Source organism: Theropithecus gelada, chromosome 19 (genome assembly GCF_003255815.1).
Source record: "Theropithecus gelada isolate Dixy chromosome 19, Tgel_1.0, whole genome shotgun sequence".
Lineage (NCBI taxonomy): Eukaryota > Metazoa > Chordata > Mammalia > Primates > Cercopithecidae > Theropithecus > Theropithecus gelada.
Window position 1 is genome coordinate 1,505,705 of NC_037687.1, and position 19,194 is coordinate 1,524,898.

The following is a 19,194-nucleotide window of genomic DNA, read 5'->3' on the forward strand; positions in this document are numbered from 1 at the left end:
CATCTACCCATCTAATCATCCATCCATCTACCCACCCACCCATCCATCCATCCTTTCGTCCACCCACCCACTCCCATCTCCCATCCAACCACCCAGTCATCCATCCAATTCACCTACCCGTCCACTCACCCATCCACCCACCCATCTACTCATCCATCTATCCATCCATCCATCCATCCATCCATCCATCCATCCATCCATCCGTCCATCTACTTATCCACCATCCACCACCCACCCGCCACCCACCCACCCATTCACCCATCCACCCACCCATCCATCCCCTCCTGAATGTAAGCATCTGAGGTCAGTGATTGCGAGGGCACCTATAGTGGGCCAGCTCTTACTGAGTGCTCGCCCTGTGCTAGGCTCTGTTTCTCACCAGCTGGTGGCTTACCCCCGTTTAAGCCCCCAATTCCCCATCCTACCGATGCAGAAACCAAGGTTGAGAAGGTGAAGTGACACGCCCGGGGACAGCCCAGGAAGGTGGCGTGGCAGAGAGGGGCTTAGGCATCTGTCTCTAGAGCTCACCATTTTCCTCATGCTTGGTGGACATGGGGGACAGTCTCTGCTCTGGGGACAACCCAAGGGGCACACAATGTGTGGCTGGTGTGTCCTTCCCACATGGAGCCTACAGATGGGAGAACCACAGCCCTGCTCCTCAGCATCCCCCTTGTCTGATGAGACCTGGAACAGGGGGTTTTCAGCAGACATTGGACTAGGGTCACTCCACCACGCCAAGTCCATGAGTCAAAGGAGGTGAGTGACAATAGCAATGAGACTTTGTGCCCAGGACACAGGCCAGGCCTCAGCCCTTGGCTTCCCTGAGCTGTGCCAAGACATGGAGAGACCAATGCAGGGGATCTTTGCTTTGCCATTGCTGCCCCAGTCCTTCTAGAAAATTCTTCCAGCTCCTTGGTTAGAAATGTGGTCCCTGTAGGTGGTTAGAGTTTGAGTTATTCCAACTCCTATTAGCTCTTACGATGGAAAGAAAGTTGGCTTTCAGGCACAACTGGATCCAGGGCCTCAGGCAGCAACTTTAATAGTCCAGACTGGGCCAGATGCAGTGTCTCATGCCTGTAACCCCAGCACTGTGGGATGCTGGGGCGGGAGGATCACTTGAGGCCAGGAATTCGAGACCTGCTTGGGCAAACATGGAGAATCCCCATCTCTACAAGATCTACAAAAAATTACAAAATATACAAAAAATTAGCTGGGCACAATGGTATGTGCCTGTGGTTCCAACCACTAGGAAGGCTGAGGTGGGAGGATTATTTGAGCCCAGGAGGTCAAGGCTGCTGTGAGTTATGATTGCACCACCGCACTCCAGACAGGGCAACAGAGCAAGACCCTGTCTCTTAAAAAAACAAAAACAGAGGCCGGGCGCGGTGGCTCAAGCCTGTAATCCCAGCACTTTGGGAGGCCGAGGTGGGTGGATCACGAGGTCAGGAGATCGAGACCATCCTGGCTAACATGGTGAAACCCCGTCTCTACTAAAAATACAAAAAACTAGCCGGGCGAGGTGGCGGGCGCCTGTAGTCCCAGCTACTCGGAGGCTGAGGCGGGAGAATGGCGTGAACCTGGGAGGCGGAGCTTGCAGTGAGCCGAGATCGCGCCACTGCACTCCAGCCTGGGTGACACAGCGCGAGACTCCGTCTCAAAAAAAAAAAAAAAAAAAAAAAAAAAAAAAATGACATTTTCTCTTATTTTCCTTGCAGAAGTTTGAGACCTAGAAAAATATTGGAAGAACTTATTTATTGAATTCTTCATTTCCACACTTGCAGGACAAGGNAAAAAAAAAAAAAAAAAAAAAAAAAAAAAAAAACAGAATCCATCTCTTGCCAACTCTTGGGCTGTCCCCAAAGGCCACAGACACTTCAGACCCTCATGTGTCAGCTGAGCAACCCTGCAGTGGGAGTGAGCTCATACCTTGGATGTCTCTGGAAGTGCTGGGACCAGCACGGTGACACCCCTGACCCCTGGCTGGGAGGCCTCAGCTCCCCTATCACTGCATCTCTTGGAAACCCCTAGAGCAGGTCCTGGCCAGTCGAGTTTTGCGCCCTGCCCTGGCGTGTCACCCAGCAGTCTCCTCACACTTTGTCATTCCCTTCCGCTGGGCAATTCCCCACCCTACCTCCCAGGGTCTTTGCACCTAGCCCTGTCATATCCTCTCCTCTCGCAATTTTTTTTGTTGTTGTTGCTGACAGAGTCTTGCTCTGTCACCCAGGCTGGAGTGCAGTGGTGTAGTCTCGGCTCACTGCAGCCTCGACCTCCTTTGCTCAAGTGATCCTCCCGCCTCAGCCTCCCGAGCAGCTGAGACTACGGGTGTGTGCCACCACGTCCGGCTTCCTCCCAGTTTGGAGGTGCCTCTCCTCTCCCCAGCCTCCCCAGTAGTTAGATGACAAACTGACCCCACTTGGGGCTCCCCCTAGAAGCAGAGCTGCTCCATGATACCCCCCAACTCCTTGCAGCACCAGACGAAATCATCCCTTCTGCCCACTCTATCGGAACCCTGGGGTTGCAGAAACCCCCATATCCTTCCAAAAGACTCTCCTCCACCCCCTTGACATTTGTCCCATTTTCAATCCCTTGACCCCGTGGGGGCTGCTCTCATTCTCTCCATGACCCAGTTGCAGAGAGGGGAGGGGGCGTCCGCACACCCACACCTCCCTGCGGCCTTCTGCAGTCTGGCTGAGGCATGAAGTCAGCCCAGGTCACAGGGTGTGTGGCCTGCAGCCGAACCCAGCAGCTCTTCACAGCTGTGGCCAGACCCAGGTTAAGGGTCCCTCCCGGCCAGGCACGGTGACTCATACCTGTGATCCCAGCACTTTGGGAGGCCGAGTCAGGCGGATCATGAGGCCAAGAGATTGAGACCATCCTGGACAACTTGGTGAAACCCCATCTCTACTAAAAACACAAAAATTAGCTGGGCATGGTGGCGGGCACCTGTAATCCCAGCTACTCAGGAGGCTGAGGCAGGAGAATCTCTGGAACCTGGGAGGTGGAGGTTGCAGTGAGCTGAGATCGTGTCACTGCACTCCAGCCTGGTGACAGAGCAAGATTCTGTCTCAAAAAAAAGAGTCCCTCTCCTACTGCAGTTCCCCGGGGCTGCCATGAGGAAGTACCCACAAGCCCAGGGCTTAAATGGTGCAAAGGGATTCTCTGTCCTGGAGCCCACAGGTCCGGAGTCAGGGCGTGGGCAGGACCGCACTGCCGCCAGAGGCTCCAGAGACGGAGCCTTCTCCCCTCCTCCAGCTTCTGGGGGCTCCAGGCGTCTTTGGCTTGTGGCCACACAGCTCCAGCCTCTGCCTCTGTCTTCCCAGGCTGTTCCATTTCCCGTGTGTGTCTGAATCTCACATCCTTCCCTCTCTCCCTCTCTCTCTCTTTTTTTTTTTTTCTTTGAGACGGAGTCTTGCTCTGTCGCCCAGGCTGGAATGCAGTGCCATGGTATCGGCTCACTGCAAGCTCTGCTTCCCGGGTTCACACCATTCTCCTGCCTCAGCCTCCCAACTAGCTGGGACTACAGGTGCCCACCACCACGCCTGGCTAATTTTTTGTATTTCTGATAGAGACGGGGTTTCACTGTGTCAGAATAGTATCGTTCTCCCGACCTCATGATCCGCCCGTCTCGGCCTCCCAAAGTGCTAGGATTACAGGCGTGAGCCACCGCGCCCGGCCCCTGTCCCTGTCTTATAAAAACACTCATGATTGGATTTAAGTCTTGCTCTAATTCAGGATGATTTCATCTTGAGATCCTTAATTATATCTGCAAAGACCCTTTTTCCAAATAAAACCACATTTTCACTGTCTGGGGGACCTCTTATTTTGGTGGGGAACACCCTTCAACCAGTGACACGACCCTCAATTTCACCAAGCAGGAGTCTGGGCCTAGAAACACCCCGCGTTTTGCAGAGCAGGGAGTTCCAGGCCAGGAGCCTGGGCAGGGCTACGCTTGAACTCAGGTGTCCGTCTCTGAGCCTCTCCCTCTGAGCCTCTCCCTCTGAGCCTCCTCGCCTCCTTCTGGAAGCTCTCCAGGCCTCTCTTCCACACGTGCTTCTCTTTCCCTAGTGGGTTCTAAGCCCCAGGCCCCTCCGCAAGGTCCGCTCCCCAAGCCCGCAGCCCGTGTGCCTGGCCCCTGCCTTGTCCCCAGAGCGGCCCATCCTGCCACCCAGGGGCTTCCTCGCCGTTTTGGGATGGTCCTGGGATGGTTCACTGTGGGTCCAGTCTGTGGTCTCAATGCCAGCCCTGAAGGGCTACATCTGGTGGCCCCATGTGTCATGGCTCCCAGAGCGCTGGTGGGATGACCATGGCTCAAACGTCCTTCACAGACCAGGAGACATCATGGTCAAACCTGGGATGAGCCTTTCCAGGCCTCAGTTTCCCCATTTGCACGACTGGTGGACTGTGTGCTGGGATGGATCCCACACACCTGGAGAGCTGGGCAGATGTCCCCGAGGAAAGACAGCCAGCGTCCCCTTTCTCCCCGAGGAAAGACAGCCTGGGTCCCCGTCCTCTGTGGAGCCCATGGTTGAACCGCCACTGGGATGGGGGGCACCTGAGGGCTGCTCACAAGGAACCCGGCTAGACCCTCCCCCACAGACCCAATTCCTTCGTCTGGAACAATAGGCAGTGCCTGGGCGGGGTGAGAGCCTGGACCAGGGAACTGGGGGGCGAGGGGCTGGATTCGAGTGTCCCCTGCCCCAGGATCGCCCCTCCTGGTGCCCACCCCCCACACCACGCTGAAGCCGTGTGCTCACATGTAGAAAAGAGGCTTTATTAAGAAGGCTTTGAAGTCAAAAAATAAAACTCTTGATACAATTTTTTTTTAACCCTTAAATCAGCTCAGCAAATATATAATCAGTGATTTAGCTGCAAGATGAAAGGCCCATTACTTTATTCAAAATAAAATATATTTTAGTTCTTAAAATTTATTCCATAAAGTACATATTTCCCTATAAATTCCCTACATATACACAAGAGGTAAAAAGTAAAAGTAAAAAAAAAAAAAAAATTAAAAAATTTAAAAAATGACAACAGAAACCGCAGTAGAAAGGGGATTAATAATTAACAGAAAGTTAGAAATTTCTGACTGGAACGCCCCTCGCCCCCGCCCCGTCCCCCTCTGGCCGCGCATGGGTGATGTACAAAAGCATAAATGGTTAGCCCCAAAAACGGAGTAAAAATGTCGCCCTCCTCCTCTGGAACGTCTGTGCGGCCTTGAGACCGGCCGGCGAGAAAAGTCAAATCAGAAACGGCTTCGGACAAAAGGAAAACACTGAGCGCTGGAAAAATCGTAATTTTTGTTTTGTTTTTTAAAGATCACCCTGGAGGGGAGGGGTGTCTAAAAATAAAAACTAAAAAAAAAAGTGCAAGCGGACCTTTTCTCTCCGGTTTATTGTAACCTGACCACTCAATACTGTCGTGGAAGGCTTGAGGCGCCGGGCTGCTGGGTCTCCGTCTCCACGCCTGGGACGGCAGTTAAAGCTCAACTGTAAACACTGGCCGCCGCCCACCCCCCTGCCCCCTCGGCCTCCGCCCCTCGCTCCCGCCCCTCGCCCCCCGTCCCTCTCCCACCCCGGGTCCCGCCCCGTCTCCCGCGCCCAGCCCTGGCGCCCGCAGATGGCCCCGGTGGCGGGCAGGCCTCGGCCACGTGGCGGTCCTCCCTCTAGGAAAAGATATGAATGGCCTGGGTGGCCGGCGTGCGGCAGGCGGGACACTCGGGCTCGCTTTTGCCGCAGATGCGGACGGCGCAGTCCATGCAGAAGAGGTTGTGGCCGCAGGGGACCAGCGCGGCCATCACCTCGCCCTCGGCGCACACCACGCACTCCCGGGCCAGGGCCTGGGCGGGGGCCGAGGACGCCGAGGGGGGCTTGCGGCTGTTCTCGGAGGCGCCGGAGTCCAGGGGGGCGCAGGCGGTGGCCGCGGGGCTGCTGGGCAGCGACGTGGCCGTGGAGAAGGCGGCGCCGCCCGGGAAGGATACGGGGCCCTGCGGGGGTCGCCAGGACAGCGCGCCCACCGGGTCCGGGGCGCCGCGGCGGGACAGCGGGAGCTCCAGGCGGAGGCCGCCGGGCTCGGGCAGCGTGGGCGAGTGGCGGGGGGTCCCGGCCCCACTGCTGCGCCGGGCGCCGGCGGCGGGTGGTCCCGGGACTCCGTTGACCGTGGAGCAGCCGCTGAAGGCGGGCAGGGGGGCGGCGCGCTCGAAGGGCGCCCAGATGGTGGCCGCGGCAGGCACCGTCAGGTCCAGCGCCAGGAAGTCGAAGCCGAAGTCGCAGTCGTCGGGGGCGGCCGTCCCCACCGGGGCACCAGGACCCTCCGCGCCGAAGGCGAAGCCCCCGTTGCCGGAACCGCTGTAGGGGCTGGCGGGGCCTGGGTCCGGCACAGAGGGGCCGCCACGGCTGCCCGCGTAGAAGGCCTCGGGGGCGCTGGGGGCGCCCAGGGTCGTGTCACCGCGGAGGCCGGCCGTGGTCGTGGGGGGCCGTCGTCCTGGGTTTGGGGTCTTGGCCCAGAGGCTGGCGGCTGCCCCGAGCAGGTCCAGGCAGACGTCGGTGCCGTTGGCGTGGAAGTCACTGTCGGGGCCCGCATCCGTGAAGGCGCCGGTGCGCAGTGTGATGTGCGCCTCGATCTCCTCGCGCGCGCGGTCCACGTTCTCGGGCATCCCGGTGACCGCGAACACCGGCTCCTTGTCACGCCCGGGCGTCACGATGTAGGTGTGCGTCCGCTGCTGGATGCGCTTGATGGTGGCGCCCTTAGGCCCCACCACCAGCCCCACCACCCGGTAGGGCACGCGCACCTGGATGGTGGTCTGTCCGGGGAGGTTGGGCGGGCCCTGGGCGGCGCCGGGCAGACCCCCGGCCTTGCTGCGAGTGGCGCGGATAATGGAGAAGTGCTCGGCCGCCGACAGGATCTCACGCTTGGCCATCTCCACGTCCTCCTTCCGGCCCGTCACGATGAAGACCGGCTCCTCGCCCCGCACTGGGGTCTTGATGTAGGTGTTTGTCTTGGCCCGCAGGGCCTTGATCTTGCAGCCTGTCGGGGAAGGAGTGGAAGGACAAGGTGACCCGAAGCCCCTGCGCAGTTCAGCCCCGCTGGGCATGCGGGCTGCAGAGCCAGTGAGGGAGTTCCTACCTCCCAGCCTGTGCCCAACACCACTTCATCCTCAGACACCACGTCCCTTCTTCCCCGGGCCTCAGTTTCCCCTCTGGGCTCCAGGGTTTGGCATAAAAGCAAGACGGCAAGGGGACCCTGTTTTAGGTTGAAAGGTGTGCGCCATAATTGATGTTCACCTGGAACCACAGAGTGTGATGGCTGGGGTGTGAATGTTTCCAAGTTCATAAGCTGGACCCTAATATCCAGCGTTGATACTATTAATAGGTAGGGTTAGCTGGGCACGGTGGCTCATACATGTAATACCAGCACTTTGGGAGGCCGAGGCAGGTGGATCACTTGAGGTCACGAGTTCGAGACCAGCCTGGCCAACATGGTGAAACCCTCTCTCTACTAAAAATACAAAAAATGATTGGGGTGTAGTGGCAGGCACCTGTAGTCCCAGGTACCTTGGAGGCTGAGGCAGGAGAATCACTTGAACCCAGGAGAAGAAGGTTGCAGTGAGCCGAGATCACACCACTGCACCCCAGCCCAGACAACAGAGCAAGACTCCAACTAAAAAAAGCGGGGTGCCATTGCTCACCCCTGTAATCCCAGCACTTTGGAAGGCCAAGGCGGGCGGGTCACAAGGTCAGGAGTTCAAGACCAGCCTGCCCTACATGGTGAAACCCTGTCTCTACTAAAAATACAAAAAATTGGCCAGGCGTGGTGGCAGGCACCTGTAGTGCCAGGTACTCGGCAGGCTGAGGCAGAAGAATTGCTTGAACCTGGGAGGTGGAGACTGCAGTGAGCCGAGATCGCACACCACTGCACTCCAGCCTGGGTGACAGAGCAAAACTGTCTTTTTTTTTTTTTTTTTTTTTTGNTATTTCAGGGTCCCCAAAAAGTTGATTCTGTCAGTCTTTGATAGCTTATGTTTGTTTCAGTGGAAGCACCAATTCTTTGAGCACCCTACTGTGCCATTTTCTATAATGTCACCTAATGATGCTGTCTTTTTTTTTTTTTTTTTTTTTGAGACGGAGTCTCCCTCTGTCGCCCAGGCTGGAATGCAGTGGCCGGATCTCAGCTCACTGCAAGCTCCGCCTCCCGGGTTTACGCCATTCTCCTGCCTCAGCCTCCTGAGTAGCTGGGACTACAGGCGCCTGCTACCGCGCCCGACTAGTTTTTTGTATTTTTAGTAGAGACGGGGTTTCACCGTGTTAGCCAGGATGGTCTCGATCTCCTGACCTCGGGATCCGCCCGTTTTGGCCTCCCAAAGTGCTGGGATTACAGGCTTGAGCCATTGCGCCCGGCCAAAACTCCATCTTAAAAAAAAAAAAAAAGAATGCTGCAATAAACCAGGTGCGGTGGCGCACACCTGTAATCCCAGCCACTGGGGAAGGCTGAGGCAGGAGAATTGCCTGAACCCAGGAGGCGGAGGTTGCAGTGAGCCAACATTATGCCACTGCACTCCAGCCTAGCCACAGACCAAGACTCCATTTCCAAAAAAAAAAAAAAAAAAAAAAGTGCCATAATGGTAGGCTGCAGTGGCTCACACCCGTAATCCTAGTACTCTGGGAATCTGAGGCGGGAGGATCACTGGAGCCCAGGTGTTTGAGACCAGCCTGGACAACATAGCAGGACCCCATCTCTACTAAAAACAACAACTAAACTAGCCAGGTGTGGTGGTGAACACCTGTAGTCTTAGCTACTCGGGAGGCTGAAGTGGGAGGATCACCTGAGCCCGGGAGGTGGAGGCTGCAGTGAGCTATGATCACACCACTGCACTCCACCCTGGGTGACAGAGCAAGACCGTGTCTCAAAAAAAGAAGAAAAAAAAGAGACATACACACAGGAGCCGCCTTGTGGGGACAGAGACAGAGACTGCAGTGTTACCTCTACAAGCCAAGGACTGGCCATAGCCCCCGCAAACTGAAGATACCCCCCGCCCCCTCCATGGAGCCCTCCCTGCCCATACCTTGACTTGGAACTTTTATCTTACAGAAACGAGAGGAGACATTTCCATGGTTTCAAGCCCCCACTGTGTCAGCCCAGAGTGCAACTGCAGACCCTCTGCCACCAGCTCCCAGTCCAACAGGAAGGGAAGCCGAGATTCAGATTGTGGAAACTGCCTACAATTTCCTTCCGGCCGAATGACCCTTCCTAGGCTCCCAAGACCCTGGCCTAAGGGGAGACGAGGTCTCAGCCCACTGCCGACTCGCGCACCCTGCCTCCAGATGCCTCGGGAGGGTCCAGGTGGGCCCTGAGGGGCCTGCTGTGGCTTCACTCTTGTTGGCTGGGCTGGGGGTCTGACCTGGTGGGGGGCATGAGTGTCAGTGTGGGAGGCAGGGGTCTCTTCACCTATTGTCTGGGCAACCACTGACCAGATGTGGTCTTCTCAGGGTCCCAGACATCCCTAGCCCACCCCTGGGGCCTTAAAGTTTTTTTTTTTTTTTCTATTCCTTTTTTGAGATAGTCTCACTCTGTCACCAGGCTGGAGGGCAGTGGTGTGGTCATAGCTCACTGTAGCCTTCAACTCCTGGGCTCAAGTGATCCTCCCACCTCAGCCTCCAGAGACGGCACCACCATGCCCAACTTAGTTAGTTATTGAGACGGCGTTTCGCTCTTGTTGCCCAGCCTGGAGTGCAGTGGTGGGATCTCGGCTCACTGCAGCCTCTGCCTCCCAGGTTCAAACAATTCTCCTGCCTCAGCCTCCTGAGTAGCTGGGATTACAGGTGCCCACCACCACACCCAGTTAATTTTTTTTATTTTTCGTAGAGACGAGGTTTCACCATGTTGGCCAGGACAGTCTTGAACTCCTGACCTCAGATGATCCACCCGCCTTGGCCTCCCAAAGTGCTGGGATTACAGGCACGAGCCACCGTGCCCGGCCTATTTTTATTTTTTGTACAGATGGGGTCTCACTATGTTGCCCAGGCTGGTTTCAAACTCCCGGGCTCAAGCAGTCCTCCCGCCTCGGCCTCCCAAAGTGCTGGGATGACAGGCTTGAGCCACCGTGCCCGGCCTGAAAGGGTTTTGAGACACTGCCCGCAACCCCCTCAGGCTCTGGGGAAGCAGAGGGAGCCGCAGCGATACTGTTTCAGTACAGTCAGAAGGTGGCTCTGAGAGGAAACCAGTGTTGCTAACTCTCCCACAACGAGAGAGAAAACGAGCAGGATCAGCACTTTTGATGGGGACGAAGTCAGAAACTGCCTGGGCCAGGAGGATGGAAGGCGTGGGGCCTAGAGGCTGGTGGTCCCAGGGGCTCGGCAGGAAGGACCCTGGGAGGGATGGCGGGGGCGCACCCACTCAGAGGGGGACAGCAGTTCGCCTACCCCAGCAGTGCTGCCGCCACACCTGTCCTTCCCACTTGCAGCATTCTGTTCGCCTCCATTGCACCCAGTGCGATGTGCGGTCCATTCCTCTGTGCAATCCATTGTCCCCCTCCTCCAGGAAGCCCACCCTGACTGCACCGAGTTGGACCTGCTCTTCTGAGTCTCTCCTCACATGCCTGACTTTCTGAGCTGCCTCCCTGAGGCCGGGGGATGGGGCTGGGGAGTCCCTGGGCACTCGGGGGACTTTGCTATGCCTGTTTCTTCACTGTGAAAGGGGAAGGTAATAGGCCTGGCTTCACAGGCCCTCAGAGGCCCATGACCAGGCTGATGGCCCATGGCAGTCCACAGTGTTTGCTTTAGGGAGATCCTCCTTGAGGAGAGGAAACTGAGGCACAGGGAGCAGAGACCTAGCAAGGCTGGGGCAGGAGGTGCCACCCACAGACGGGGACTCCGCTGGCCCTGCCCACGGCAGGAGGTGAGCTTGTTCCCCATCACGCCCACCCAGCAGAGGGCAGAGCTCGCCAACGTTGCCAGGGCGCAGCACGGGGTCCTCCCTTGCTGATCTGAGAGCTGCCCCGGGTCCCTAGAGGGTCACACACGGGAGAGGCTGCCCCAACGTGGCCACCGCTGGGCTCACACGCTATGGTCACAGAAAATCTGGTCTGGGTGAGATGACAAATTTGGGAGATGGGGGTGCAGGAAGCGGGTATGTGACTGTCTGAGCAGAAATCAGGATGGTGCTGGGAGCCACCGGTGCGTCGGGGCAGCGGGAGGACCTGGCCGCCTCCCCCTCCCCTCACTCCATCCTGCCCTATCCCAGACGGCGGTGCTGGGTGGAGACTTCACAGCTACAAGGCCTCTAGGATCTCAAAGATCTCAAAGATAGAGCTGGAGCTCAGTTCATTGGTGGTGCCTCCACTTTGACACGTGCTGGCCCCCAAAACCGCACGCACATCAAGACCCCAAGAGGCCAAGGAATCAGGGCTCCAGGAGTGACCCTGGCCCCATCCCTGCCCCAGTGGAAACGACACAGCAAGGCCAGAGTGACAGGAAGCCCAAGGGGAGGGCTCTGACGGACACAAAGGCACTGAAATGCAGGTTTGGGGGCCATGTCCTCTCCAACTCGGAGGGCTTGAGATGCCTGGGAATCGGGGTGACTGCCCCAGAGTCTGGCCCTGACCTGTCCCACATCCCCAACCCACAGCAGCCAAGTCTTTCCAAGCCAGGGCAGGGCCTCGGGGCCCCGCGCGGCGCACACACCAGCGGGCGTCACTCATCTGGCCCGTCTGGGGTCCTGGCTTTAGATAACCATGCACTACAGACTCACCAATGAAACCACAAGTGCTGGTGTGGGAGCCGAGGCCGCCAGCCCAGGCTGGACAGGTTTGCCAAGGCAGGATGGGGAACGTGAACCGCAGGGAGCCGCTGAGGCCAGAGCAAGGGCAGGATTGTGGAAGCAGGACGGGACAAGAACAAGGCCCCACGGCCAACACTCAGTCCAACACGTGGCTGCCCCCAGCCAGGCAGCCGGGCGATGCCAAACAGCTGCATCCCAGACCTGGGCCGCCATGGAAGCCGGCCGGAGCTGAGGGGTGTGGTGGGGAGGAGGGAAACTGGTTCAGCCGTCAAACAAGGATGTCAAAACCCCCCTCCCAGGCCAGGCACGGTGGCTCACACCTGTAGTCCCAGCAGTTTGGGAGGCCAAAGCAGGAGGATCACTTGAGGCCAAGAGTTCGAGACCAGCCTGGGCAACGCAGCAAGATCCTGTCTCTGTAAAGGGTCTCACTCTGTTGCCCAGGCTGGAGTGCAGTGACACCATCACAGCTCACTGCAGCCTTCACCTCCTGGGCTCAAGTGATCCTCCCACCCCAGCCTCCCAAGTAGCTGGGACCACAGTTACGCACCACCATGCCTGGCTAACTGTTCAAAGCTTTCCTGCAGAGATAGCGTCTTATTATGCTGCCCAGGCTGGTCTGGAAATCTTGGGCTCAGGTGATCTTCCCCTCTCAGCCTCCCATAAGTGCTAGAATTACAGGTGTGAACCACCACATCCGGCCTTTACAAAAATATATATTTTTTTTTTTTTTTTTGATACGGAGTCTAGCTCTGTCGCCCCGGGCTGGAGTGCAGTGGCCGGATCTCAGCTCACTACAAGCTCCGCCTCCTGGGTTTACGCCATTCTCCCGCCTCAGCCTCCTGAGTAGCTGGGATTACAGGCGCCTGTCACCTCGCCCGGCTAGTTTTTTGTATTTTTTAGTAGAGATGGGGTTTCACCGTGTCAGCCAGGATGGCCTCGATCTCCTGACCTCGTGATCCGCCCGTCTCGGCCTCCCAAAGTGCTGCGATTACAGGCTTGAGCCACCGCGCCCGGCCTACAAAAAATTTTTTAAAATTAGTCAGGTGTGGGCCGGGCACAGTGGATTACGAGGCCAGGAGTTTGAGACCAGACTGACCAACATGGCGAAAACCCATCTCTACTAAAAATACAAAAATTAGCCAGGTGTGGTGGTGGGCACCTGCCATCCCAGCTACTCGGGTGGCTGAGGCAGGAGAATCGCTTGAACCCAGGAGGCGGAGGTTGCGAGATTACGCTAGTACACTCCAGCCTGGGTGACAGAGAGAGACTCCGCCTCAAAAAAAAAAAAAAAAATTAGCCGGCAGTGTTGGTGCCTACCTGTGGCCCCAGCTACTCAGGAGGCGGAGGTGGGGGGGTCGCCTGAGCCCAGGAGGCTGAGGCTGCAGTGAGCTATGATTGCACCACCGCACTCCAGACAGGAGAACAGAACCAGACCCTGTCTCAAAATACACAAATAAATAAAAATAAAAACAACAAAAACCGCTGGGTGTGGTGGCTCACGCCTGTCATCCCAGCACTTTGGGAGGTGGAGACAGGCGGATGACCTGAGGTCAGGAGTTCGAGACCAGCCTGGCCAACATGGCAAAACCCCGTCTCTACTAAAAATACAAAAAATGAGCCTGGTGTGGTGGTGTGCGCCTGTAATCCCAGCTACTCGGGAGGGTGAGGTGAAAGAATCGCTTGAACCCGGCAGGTGGAGGCTGCAGTGAGCCGAGATTGAGCCACTGCACTCCAGCCTGGGCTACAAGAGCAAGACCCTGTCTCAAAAAGAAAAAAAAACCACTTTGGCCGGGCGCGGTGGCTCATGCCTGTCATCCCAGCACTTTGGGAGGCCGAGGCGGGCAGATCACGAGGTCAGGAGATCGAGACTATCCTGGCTGACACGGTAAAACCCCGTCTCTACTAAAAAATACAAAAAACTAGCCGGGCGAGGTGGCGGCGCCTGTAGTCCCAGCTACTCGGGAGGCTGAGGCAGGAGAATGGCGGGAACCCGGGAGGCGGAGCTTGCAGTGAGCTGAGATCCGGCCACTGCACTCCAGCCCGGGCGACAGAGCGAGACTCCGTCTCAAAAACAAACAAACAAACCAACAAACCGCTTGGGGAATGAAGGGAAAAACCTCTCAGGGAATGAAGGGAGTATGTACACTGACTGATGCCAGAACTCTCAGTTTGGGTCTGCAGTGTGGAGGTGACCCAGCAGACCCCTTCTTTCTAGGGCTCTGCAGTGTACGGATAGGAAAACCAAGCCATGGTCCCCACCACACCCAGCACTGTCCCCAGCTGCCAGGAAAACACCTGAGGCCTGTGGAGAGGGGAGAAGGGAGCCTCTAGGGCTTCAGCCAGGAACAAGGGACAGGAGAGCAAACAGTGAGCTGGGGTCTCCTCCAGCTGAGGGGGACAGTCTAAAACCACGACCCTCAGCCTGTACCAACAGCGGAGAGAGGAAGCCCTGAGAAGCTTCCAGTCCAAGCCCTGCCTTCAACAGCATTCACTCATTCATTCATTCATTAGCTACAGACGACCTTCTGTGTACAGGCCCTGGCAAGATACTGAAGACCCAAGCACCTGCCTTGTTCCTGTCCCTGGGAACGTGTAGGGCGAGGGGCTGCCACAGAGCGCAGATTCGCCCAGGGTGGGGTGAGAAAGGAGGGTACATGTTGGGGTCTCAGCAGGAGCAGGGCCTGATGTCCCCTAGAGCGCCTTTACTGGCCAGCTGGAGGGAGATGCCTGTGCTCTTGGATCTCTACTTTGCCTGTCTCCCAAACAGGGCTGCCTCCCCCCACCCCCAGCCCTCCAGCTTTGGAAGCTGAAATTTTCTTTGCTGACCCACCAGAGAAACTAGGGTTTGAATCCCAGCCCGTGATTTTTTTGTTTTGGAGACAGGGTCTCGCTCTGTTGCCTAGACTGGAGTGCGGTGGCGAGATCATAGCTCACTGCAGCCTCGGCCTCTCAGGCTCAAGTAATCCTTCCGCCTCAGTCTCCCGAGTAGCTGGAGTCGCAGAAGTGTGCCACCATGCCTAATTTTTGTATTTTTTTTTTGTAGAGACAGGGTTTTGCCGTGTTGGCCGGGCTGTTCTCAATTCCTAGGCTTGAGGGATCCTCCTGCCTCAGCCTCTCAAAGTGCTGCTGTCCCCTCAGTTTTTACCTACCCTTTACCTCCTGCAGCCTCTGCCTCCCCATCTATGACCTGGGAGCTACAGGACCTTCCCTGGGGAACATTATGGGCCTCAGTGAGATGGGGCAGGTCAAGTCTGGCACAGGCTCAGCACACAGTAGGCACTCAATAAAGATCTAGCCAATAGCTGGGTGCAGAGGCTCACGCCTGTAATCCCAGCACTTTGGGAAGCCAAGGCGGGCGGATCACCTGAGGTCAGGAGTTTGAGACCAGCCTGACCAACACGGCGAAATCCCTTCTCTACTGAAAATACAAAAATCAGCTGGGGGACAGGCGCGGTGGCTCACGCCTGTAATCCCAGCACTTTGGGAGGCCGAGACGGGCGGATCACCTGAGGTCAGGAGTTCAAGACCAGCCTGGCCAACATGGCGAAACCTCGTCTCTACTGAAAATACAAAAACCAGCTGGGCATGGTGGCGCGTGCCTGGAATCCCAGCTACTAGTGGGGCTGAGGCAGGAGGATGGCTTCAACCTGGAAGGCGGAGCTTGCAGTGAACTGGGATCACACCACTGCACTCCAGGCTGGGCAACATAACGAGGCTCCGTCTCAAAAAAAAAAAAAAAAAAAAAGATCTAGCAAACAAATGAATTGGAGCCTCCAGCAGATGGGTGGGAACTCAGAAGGTGTGAATGACCACGGTCTGCCCAGAAAGCACTCAGATCCCTCTAGGATCGAGAGAACTGAGCCTCAGAGAACAGCACATGGCTACCGGGCAGAGGGCTGAGCCAGGCCCGTGTGACTCTGGTCTAGGTGGGGAGGCCGGACAGGTGCGCCCCTCCTGTCCTCCAGGGAAGGGGTAGCCTTGCAGGTTGGGTTTGACAGAAAAGCATGAGAAGCTCAGAGAGCCCCAGGGTGGAGAAGAAGGTGAGCGAAGGGGCAGGGCTGGGGCACAAAAGACATTGAAAGGTGTGCTTGACAACGGGGTGGGTGGGAGAAGCTGGGAGCCACAGATGGTTCTACAGTGTGGAAGATGTAAGGCCTGTGCCAACCTGTCATGGCAGTCACAGTCACATCCCTGGCAACCTGCACTCCACTTACAGGGTGGCTGCTGTGTGTGACCTGGAGCTGGAATTAAAACCAGCAACTTGGGTCCAGGCATGGTAGCTCACACCTGCAGCAGCCCCAGCACTCTGGGACTGAGGTGGGAGGATCGCTTGAGGTCAGGAGTTCAAGACCAGCCTGGCCAACAGAACGAGACTCTGTCTCCACAAGTAATTTTTTTTTTTTTTTTTTTTTTTGAGACGGAGTCTCGCTCTGTCGCCCAGGCTGGAGTGCAGTGGCCAGATCTCAGCTCACTGCAAGCTCCGCCTCCCGGGTTCCCGCTATTCTCCTGCCTCAGCCTCCCGAGTAGCTGGGACCACAGGCGCCGCCACCTCGCCCGGCTAATTTTTTGTGTTTTTAGTAGAGACGGGGTTTCGCCGTGTTAGCCAGGATGGTCTCGATCTCCTGACCTTGTGATCCGCCCGTCTCGGCCTCCCAAAGTGCTGGGATTACAGGCTTGAGCCACCGCGCCCGGCCACCACAAGTAATTTTTTAAAATAAAAACTAATAAATAAATAAGCCGGGGCGCAGTGGCTCAGGCCTGTAATCCCAGCACTTTGGGAGGCAGAGGCTGGTGGATCACTTGAGGTCAGGGGTTCGAGACCCTGTCTCTACTAAAAATACAAAAATCAGCTGGGCGTGGTGGCAGTCACCTGTAATCCCAGCTACTCAGGAGGCTGAGGCAGGAGAATAGCTTGAAACCAGAAGGCGGAGTTTGCAGTGAGCCCAGATCGCGTCACTGCACTCCAGCCTGGGAGAAAGAGCAAAACTCCGTCTCATAAATAAATAAATAAAACCAGCATCTTGCCCCAGAATCCTCTATCCCAATGGAGGTGAGACGTCTGCACATCACAGAGAGGGGGCTGTCACCTGCACAGGGTCACGGGCCACTGCGGCCTGCCGGGCAAGCAATCAGGGCCCACTCTCCCGCCACCCCCACTGTGCCCCAGGGCCTGCCTTGCTGACCGCCACCAGCAAGAGCCCAGTAAGTGGGTGCAGAACGCACAGGCCAGAAGTGGGTGGCTAAGCCTGGTGCCCATGGACTCCATCTCCCGCGGACCTGCCCCTAGAGAATTCCCACCCTGAGGCCACAGGTCTAGAAGCTCTCAGCCTGACCCTGACTCCTGTCAGCTCCCCATGTGGTCACAGCCTCGCTCAAAGGCCCTTCGGGTGCCAGGACACGCGAGTTCACATAGAACACAGCCACACCCTCCACCACCTGGTGGCTCAGCCTGGTGCTTTTGGACAGTTGGTCCCCGGGCCTCGGCTTGGACGTCTGTCCCGGACACTCTGCACAGGGCAGCTGTCCTGTTCTAAGCCCTGGTTATGGGACATGGAGGCAGGTGGAAAGCCTCAATGGGGAGGCCGTAACAGCATGGTAGGGCACCCTCCTGCTGGGGAGTCCCACTGAGGGCAGCCAGAGCACCCAGTCCCTCCACATCCGCCATTCCAGAGCATGCCTCCTGGGCCAGCACCACGCCTGACCCTCCATGGGTCCCCACATGAGCTGGACAAATGACTGACCAAAACACAGGAGGCCATGCTGCCCCACCCACCAGGACGGAGGGAAGGGGCGGAGGGGAGGGCACCCTAGTGGTCCCCCGCCTGCGGCCAGGGCCATAGATGACCTTGCAATCCCAGCCCCCCACACCTTTCTCTGGTCTGGGTTCCTGAGGGCCCTGGGGGAGGCAGGGACCCCCAGCCCAAGTGTCCTGCCGCCCCACCTAGCCCCGCCAAAGCCCCACCCCAAGTTCTAGAACCTGGCTGATCACTGGCGGTCAGCGGGGAGCCAGGAGCGGGTAGGGGTGGCGGGAAGGCAGGAGAAAGTTGAGGGAGGCGGGCGGGCGGGTGTCTAATGGGGTGGTGGGTGTGAGCTGGGCCAGGCACTGCCCACCACCCGCCCGCCCGCCCCGCAGCTCGGGGGCCAATGAGCAGCGGCCGGCCTGATGTCACCCTGCAAATCTCAGCCTAGCTCTCTAACAAAGAGAACAATGGGGCGGCCAGAGGGAAGCTCCGACGATGCCACCGCTGGACCCCAGACCCGGGGCCTGCCGCCCGCCGGCCTGCCCAGCAGGCTGCACCCCAGAAGTGGCTTTGACAGCCGGTCCTTCCCAGGCCCCCAAATCCCTGACTCGGGGCCGGAGAGTGGAGCAGGGACCCTCTCCTGCCAGGTCCCGTCCCCACCCCAGTCAGGGCCCCAGGCTGGGACCCAGACGTGCGCTCTTTGTACTGTCAGCCTTCTCTCCCGGCCCTGCAGGCGGCCCCCCTAAGCCACCCCTAAACCTGCGCTTGCCCCGCCCCGCCGCCTGTGCTGGGTGTGGGGTGCCCCCCGCCCGACCGGAGCCCCGGGCCCTCGCGCTCCTCTCCGGGGTGCCCCTGCGGGTGGCCAAGGGCCTGGGCTGCGGCGCGGCTCCCGGGAGCCTTTCCGGGCTGGAGGCGGCCCAGACAAAGGCGGCGGCGGGGCCGGAGCGCGCAGGGGAGGAGCGCGGGCTGCGCCCAACTTTCTCCCGCGGCCGCTGCAGGACAAAGGCGCAAAGGCAGTGGCCGAGGCCGGAGCCCACGCGGGGCGTGTCCGGTGCGGGGCGTCCGGCGCGGGCTGGGCTGGGCTCGGGAGACCCCCTTCCCCGGGGCGGGCGGTGCGGGGACCCCCAGGACAGCAACCCCCGACGAGGGCCACTCACCCTGGCGGCCCACGATCTCGGCGACGTGCTCGGAGCTGGGCACCGGGACGCACTCGGTCATGTTGACGCTCTTCTTGCGGCTGCCGATCACGCTCATCTGCTCGGCCAGCAGCGTCGGGGGGCCCAGGGCCGCGGGGTGGGGCGCGAAGCCCGCGAACACGTCGGGGGGTGACGGCCGGGGCGGCGGGGGGCTCGCGTTGGGGTCCAGCAGCGGCAGCGACCCGGGGGCCACGGCCACGGCGGGGGCCAGGGTCGCGGGCGCGCCGGCCTCGGGCCCGTCGGGGGTCACAGGCTCCGCAGCCGACCCGCCGTCCGCGCCCCCCGCCGCCGCTGCGCCGTCCCCGGCCGCCCCCTCCTCGTCCGTGTCGCCCGCGGCCCCCAGCCCGAGCGCCGACAGCTGGTCCAGCGCCAGGCGGAGCGCGGCGGCCGCGTCGTCGGGTTCGGGCGGCGGCCGAGGAGCGGGCGCGGCCTCCTGGGCGCCCTCGGGCGGGGGCGCAGGTCCGGGTCCGGGGTCCTCCCCCGCC

At 58.7% G+C, this 19,194-nt stretch overlaps 1 protein-coding gene across 1 annotated transcript; it reads right to left on the minus strand.

Moving 5' to 3' along the window:
- Window positions 1-4,747: 4,747 nt before the first annotated feature.
- Window positions 4,748-19,188, minus strand: MEX3D (mex-3 RNA binding family member D). The gene is made up of 2 exons (XM_025365712.1): window positions 18,671-19,188; window positions 4,748-7,023 (listed from the first exon to the last, which is right to left on the minus strand). The coding sequence occupies exons 1-2, from the start codon at window positions 18,765-18,767 to the stop codon at window positions 5,663-5,665; spliced, it is 1,458 nt and encodes a 485-aa protein (XP_025221497.1). The 5' UTR covers window positions 18,768-19,188; the 3' UTR covers window positions 4,748-5,662.
- Window positions 19,189-19,194: the final 6 nt, after the last annotated feature.